Below are 6,437 nucleotides of genomic sequence, written 5' to 3'. Positions count from 1 at the left end.
TTCATATCAGAGGGATCAGAGGGGTGAAGATGGGCCAGCAGCACCACTGATCAGCTTTTTGAAAGGGCCCTAGCGCTCAAGCGAGTGCTGTGACCTCCTCCCATCATACCAAACACAGCACCATACATTGTATAATGGCTTTGTTTGGTATAGTAACCCGGGCCCATTCACTTGAATAGGACTCAGCTATACATAGGTTATTTGACCAATAAACATGATGTCACTGGCCCAAGGAGAGGCCGCAGCCCTCAACAGAGCGTAGCAGCCTCTTTGAACAGCTGATCGGTGGGGGTGCTGGAAGTTGGACCCCACTGCTCTGATATTGATGACCTATCCTGAAGAGAGCATCAAAATCTGTATAAGCACCCTTACATAATTGCATTATAATAAATAAACTAAAGATTAACTGCTTGCAACCTACACATGTGAATAACACACAATTATCTCTGCTGGCTATAAACAGGGTGGGAAGCCATCCTAAATATCATTGCATGTCATAGAAATCTTGAGAAATGTGTGTAGAGCATTGGTGTCTGCAAACTGCTTTGTGTTCTACAATCTTCTGCTTTCTTTTCATAAGCTTTCTTATATTTTTCAACTTACATTTGCTATAAAACCCCTGCAGGCTTGGTGATTGATATATCTTATACGGAGGGCATAGACCTAGCCTAGACTGCTCTTAGGGTTTCCTGTGATTCAAATCAGACAGCAATTAAACACAGTGAAATGCACATTTGCAGAATAATTTAGAATATGTTCGAATTTACAGAATTTCTTAAAGCAGTCAGCAGTGTCCACTTCAATCTCTGCATGATAATAACGGATTATTATGTGCAGTAACCTATTTATGAAAAGGAAACAGTGTGCTTCTTTCAGACTCCATCAATTGCTTTAGTAAAGATTTGAAAAGCTTGGCCTACTTTATATGCAGATCACCATCCCAGTTGCATAAGGATTTACAATAGAGAAAAACAAAACTGTTTTTGTTTTAAGTAATGGGTGTTTGCTTAATTCCCACCATTATGCCTGCATAGGAAATGTTTACTGACTCTTTAGGATGTAGATATTGCACTTTGATCTTTTTAATTGTGCAATCATTTGCCTAAAATATACATAAACTGCAGTTAATGTTATAGCATCTCCTGATTGCTATCTAGAGCATTCTTTCTTAAGATGTACAGTAGAGCAAATCCCAAAAATGGCACCATCAGCCAAATAATTGTTGTCAAAGATGTATATTACAAAAAGCCAACCAAGCAGAGATACACAAATATCATTTCTTATCATTTTACTCTCTTTTTAATTAGGAAAATAGTCTTAAACAATTAGCATTATCAGTAAAGCTGGAAAAATGGAAAAAGTAAGCAATAGCACTATATATGTATATATATATATATATATATATATATATATATATATATATATATATATATTTCTAAATTTCTAGAATATATACTTGAAATTTACATCTTGAAATAATTCTTAAGGGAAAGATGTACAACCTGAACAACCCTTTTTTGAATGACTTCAATGGACAATTTTTATTTTTCTATCTTTCACCGATGTCATGTAAAATACAAAATAGATCCTTCTTAATCTTTATGGGATATACTATATATATATATATATATATATATATATATATATATATATATATATTCTTTCTGAAATACTGCACATTAAAATATATTCATGGTATAAAAACTAAAAGCAACATTTAGGTTACTTAAAGTGCAAAGGCACTTTAACTCAAAAAAGTGACACCCAGTGGCTGCAGTAGGTAATTGATTTGCAACAGTAACATGTTATTTACATAAGAAAAAGAAGTTCAGTTCACTGAGAGCTTCAGAGATCTTATAGTTACTGTTTAGAGCATTAGATTGAAGATTCGCTCTCATATTAAACATAAACAGACTCAAAAAAGAGAAAAGAAATAGCAATAAAAAGAACCAACATTCATTGAAAGGAAACCGTTTCTAGAAGTATAATGTAGAAATAATTTAAAGAATAAGAAAAAAAGGATACATTGTCTCCAATGCCAATGGTCACACAATGTATCTGTACCTGTGTAGCTTATAAAAGGCATACCGTGTATGCACAATTGCTTCTGACATTCCATATCAACAACAAGCATGAAGCAATGTTATTTTAGAAATGTTGCCTACAGCTGACTTATTGCAGTTTGCTTTTCCAAAACCTCAAGGTAATCTGGCTCTGATTGCATTTTTCCTTGAAGGAGAAGATGTTCCTGTTTAGATTGTTCTGCAAAGTATTTTCTGGGGGTGCCATACAAAACTGTTTTATTTATCCTGTCCTGGTTCTGGCGCCTCAAATCATACGCAGGCATGAGCTGCCTTTTAGGCAAGGTGCAAAAGTTATAATGAACAACCCCTCCAACGGGCAATTCTTTTACCCTCTCTGCAATATTCTGGTACAAAAGTTCTGGCTCCGCCGTAGCAGAGGACTTTTCCAGCAGTTCAGTTGTGCTTATTGTGTATGCAGATGGGTCCTCCTTTTTGTGGTCCAGTTTGCTGTAGCTAAATTCTTGTAGGTTTCTGTAGTAGGCAACAGGGTCTCCATCTTTTTGCATGTAGATTGGGTTTTGGCACATTTGGCCAACCGGTGGCGGGATGTAATTATACACATGGGCCTCAGTTTTATCATTGGAATTGGCGTTGTATGACCCATATTGCAGTTGGAAAGAACTGATATCTAGATTGTTTGCACTGCTGCTTGGAACACTCTGTACCCCTTTTCGTCTTTTCAACACAAACACAAACAAGCCTGCCCCAAAGCACACTGAAAGAATGAAAACCACTAGTAATCCCAAAATGAGCACTGACAGAGGAACCTCAGTGTGGAGTTCTGGATAAGGACTTGGTGATATACCCGAAGGATGTGGTGTGTAGGTCTTGTGATTGTAAGATAACACAGTTGCATCAGCCATATGTGGGTTCTCTGGACAGATTGCTTCTTTAGACACAATCCTTAAATGCTCTCCGGCATGTTTAAGTGGTGACTCACATGTTACTTCCTGAACAACCACAGTCGAGCTTGATTGCTCAATCCAGTTTTTTAGACCTAAAATATCACACGTGCAATCCCAAGGGTTTTCCTGGAGATCTATTTGTATAAAGGCAGTGAGCTGATCTAGAACTCCCTTAACAGGAAGATATGAGAAATGGTTATTCCTTAAATTTAGTCTTGTAAGGGCAGTGCCACCAAACACATTATCAGGCAATGATCTCAATAAATTATTGTTCAGAAATAAGAGCTGTAGGTTGCTTAGAGCATCAAATGTACGGGGAAAAATGTCCTTTATGACATTGTACTCTAAATAAAGATATTGCAAACTGTACAAGCCTTCAAACATGGATGGATATAGTATTTCAAGGTAGTTGCCATTAAGATAAAGTCTACGTAAGCTTGTAAGGTTTGAAAAGGCACCTTCTTGTATGACTGCTATTCGGTTATTTCCTAAATGTAACAAGTCCAGTGAATAAAATTCTAGAAGATCAGTCTTATAAACAATTTGCAGATAGTTACCTGTCAGATACATCTTTCTTGGATTGCTGGGCTTAGGATGGAGATCAGAAATGTTGCTAATTTTTCTCTCTTGACAATTGACAGTTAAACCACTGTCAGAGGTCTGAGATGTGCAAACACAACTTTCTGGACAGCTTAGAGGAACTGGAGATTTTGTCTGGTATACCATGATAGGCCCAAAAATCTGCCTATCTTTGGACACTGTTACTCTAGGAGTGGGTCGGTTTCGGGTTTTTGGAGGCCGACTTGACTTTGGAGCTCTGGTTGGGCTCACTGCAGGGTTAAAGGTTGGAGGCATCCGTTGTATGCGGGTATCTGGAAATGCTGGATGTACGGATCTCTGATTTGTATCACTTGAACTTTTCCTGGGACACAGATCTTGCCTAGTGAGCTGTGTAACATCCTTTCCATGTAGTCTAAAAGGAGTCTCACAAACAATCTCGCCCACAAATACAGTGATGGTATCTAACCATGCTTTCAGTGGAATCAAATCACAGGTACAATTCCAAGGGTTCTCCTCTAGTTGAATCTCCATGATCCCACCAATGTGCTCAAGGACACCAGCAAAGGGCAACATCTTAAGTCTATTGCCTCTCAAATCCAAATGAGTTAAAAGTACAAAGCGGAATACGTTGTTTGGGAGAGATAACAGGAGATTGTCATTAAGAATCAAAACTTTTAATTTATTCAGTTTGCTGAAAGCACCAGCTTCAATAACACTGATGAAATTGTAATCTGCTTGCAAATATTCAAGACTCTCCAGGCCTTGGAAAGTTTCCTCTCTTAACATTTCTAATTTGTTATTATTCAGATGTAATCTCTTCAGTGTCTTAAGCCCATTGAAAGCACCAATTCTGATTTCTTGAAGCTCATTGTTTCCCAAATGTAAAGTCACTGCATTCGAGTAATTGACAAACTCATTTGGAAATAGCCTGCTCAGTAAGTTGCCATTAAGGAAAAGCTGATAAATTCTGGACTGGGGAGGCAGCAGCAAACTGACGCTGGTGAACCCTTTATTTTCACAATTGATATTTAGCACATTCTCCTTTTCCTCACACAGGCAGCGGATTTTGCATATATCTTTGGCAGTTTTACGGCTCTCTGTCTTTAAAATTGCAGTCACTGACATAACACTCAGCAACAAAATGCTGTTCAGCATCTTTATAATCCACAGATCCAAGATCTGGTCCCTATTGTAAAACCTTTAAGGAAAACAAGAAATAAAAGACAAATGGATCACACACTGAAAGCAATGAACAAATGTCAAAAGTGTACAAAGACCTTCCATAGCCTGGTTTCTAGATCTGCCTAATGAATTGGAAGCCCCCACTTTCTGTCTTCCCAAACCGATCCCACGTCTTCCTAGTCATTCCCAGTATATTTTCTGAAAGCGTGCAGAAACATTAACTGTGTACTCACGCATCAGGAAAGCATGAGGCTTTTCTTCCTTGCAAGTCCAATGCAGGTTTGCATATCAAAGCTTGCCGTTCCAGCTCAGCTCATGTGTCCCTATCCATGATCTCTGGGGAAATGTGGGTAGAAGTTCTCTTGAGTGGGAGTCTGCCGTGACTCGGAGTAGTTGCTGCTGTGGCCGCCTTCCGTTCTCTGCCTCCTATGAGTGGGTTTCTGTAGAGATTTCTGCTCTGCAGGCTCCCTCGGACGGAGAGAGGGTGACGTCACTCTCTGGAAATTTGTTGCTGGGGGAGCACTGCAAACACGTTGTGCCTGTCTATTGTGTTCCCTTGTAAAGCTCAAATGTGATCCGTCCCTTTCAATATAGGAAAGGGAGTGTGAAACTCATTGTGATCCTTGGATGCTGCCTGTCTGAGATGGACAGTATCCTCTCAACCCCCTCCCCTCTTCTTAAATACTCCTGCTCATCAGTTTAGGCTGCAGTATATAGAGGACAATGCTGTAAGTTTATTTTTTTTTCTATCTGCTTCTCCACAGATGCATACCAATATTACCGTCTAAGTGTGTCACCTGTTCTGGCATGTCTGGTTTGTGCATCTGTGCACCATATGCATTCAAAATCTTTGTAATGAGGAGTGATATGCATGTCTGAATTCATTACTGTGCATGTTTGACCTACTGCAACTAATGTACATAGGAACCGATTGCGTTTAACTGCTTACGCCTTGGATGGAAAGTTCTGACGCCCACCAAAATGTTTGCCGGGTTGTCATATGACGTAAAATAGCATTGATGCTTTATTTTAAAAATTTTTTAGGGCATTTGCATACGTTGTGTCTATTTAGATATGGTGACAAAGGAGTTAAAATGTCTCTGCGTTCCCAGACCCATGTGCTTGGATCCGGATACCCAAGTGACCTTTGGCAACTAGTAAGGAGAAGAGCTAGGGAGGAAGAGAAGAACTGATGGACAGCTTTTTCATCCTCAAACATGATTTTACCCTCTAATGGGACCACTGGGAGGAATTGTGAGTTAGGTCCAGTAGCCTAGATATAATTATGTGTAGAGCGTATACCATCATCGTCTGTGTGCTGGACTGTAGAGTATTTGGATCATTATTACAGCAATTACTCTCTGTGGTGTCAGTGGTGCTTCTAGTAACCGATTTGTGGCTAGAAGCTCATTAACTCCAGTTAGTGAAGACTCATAAAACCTTCCCTTGTTGGAAGCCTATTGTGTTTTAACACCCAGTAACCCTTTGTATCCTAACACATTGTCAGCGAAGAAATCCCAGTAACCCTTCATCTCCTATGGAGAAGCTGGAGAAAGCTATTTTTATCTCAGACGTTCTGTTTCCTTATAAGATTGACTACATAGTTAGAGAATGGGTTACCCCAGGGTTAACTTTGCAATAGGAAGATGAAAATGACATACAGTGAGCGCCAGCCTATATGACAGCAAAGACGAGGAGGAAAACT

At 39.2% G+C, this 6,437-nt stretch overlaps 1 protein-coding gene across 1 annotated transcript; it reads right to left on the bottom strand.

Annotated features, from left to right (window-relative positions):
- Positions 1-1,687: 1,687 nt before the first annotated feature.
- SLITRK2 (SLIT and NTRK like family member 2) lies at positions 1,688-5,116 on the bottom strand. Its single transcript, XM_044268300.1, has 2 exons — positions 4,966-5,116; positions 1,688-4,748 (listed from the first exon to the last, which is right to left on the bottom strand). The coding sequence occupies exon 2, from the start codon at positions 4,703-4,705 to the stop codon at positions 2,162-2,164; it is 2,544 nt and encodes an 847-aa protein (XP_044124235.1). The 5' UTR covers positions 4,706-4,748; positions 4,966-5,116; the 3' UTR covers positions 1,688-2,161.
- Positions 5,117-6,437: the final 1,321 nt, after the last annotated feature.

The sequence above is a fragment of the Bufo gargarizans genome, chromosome 9 (genome assembly GCF_014858855.1).
Source record: "Bufo gargarizans isolate SCDJY-AF-19 chromosome 9, ASM1485885v1, whole genome shotgun sequence".
Classification (NCBI taxonomy): Eukaryota; Metazoa; Chordata; class Amphibia; order Anura; family Bufonidae; genus Bufo; species Bufo gargarizans.
This window is presented reverse-complemented; position numbering and strand designations above follow the sequence as displayed.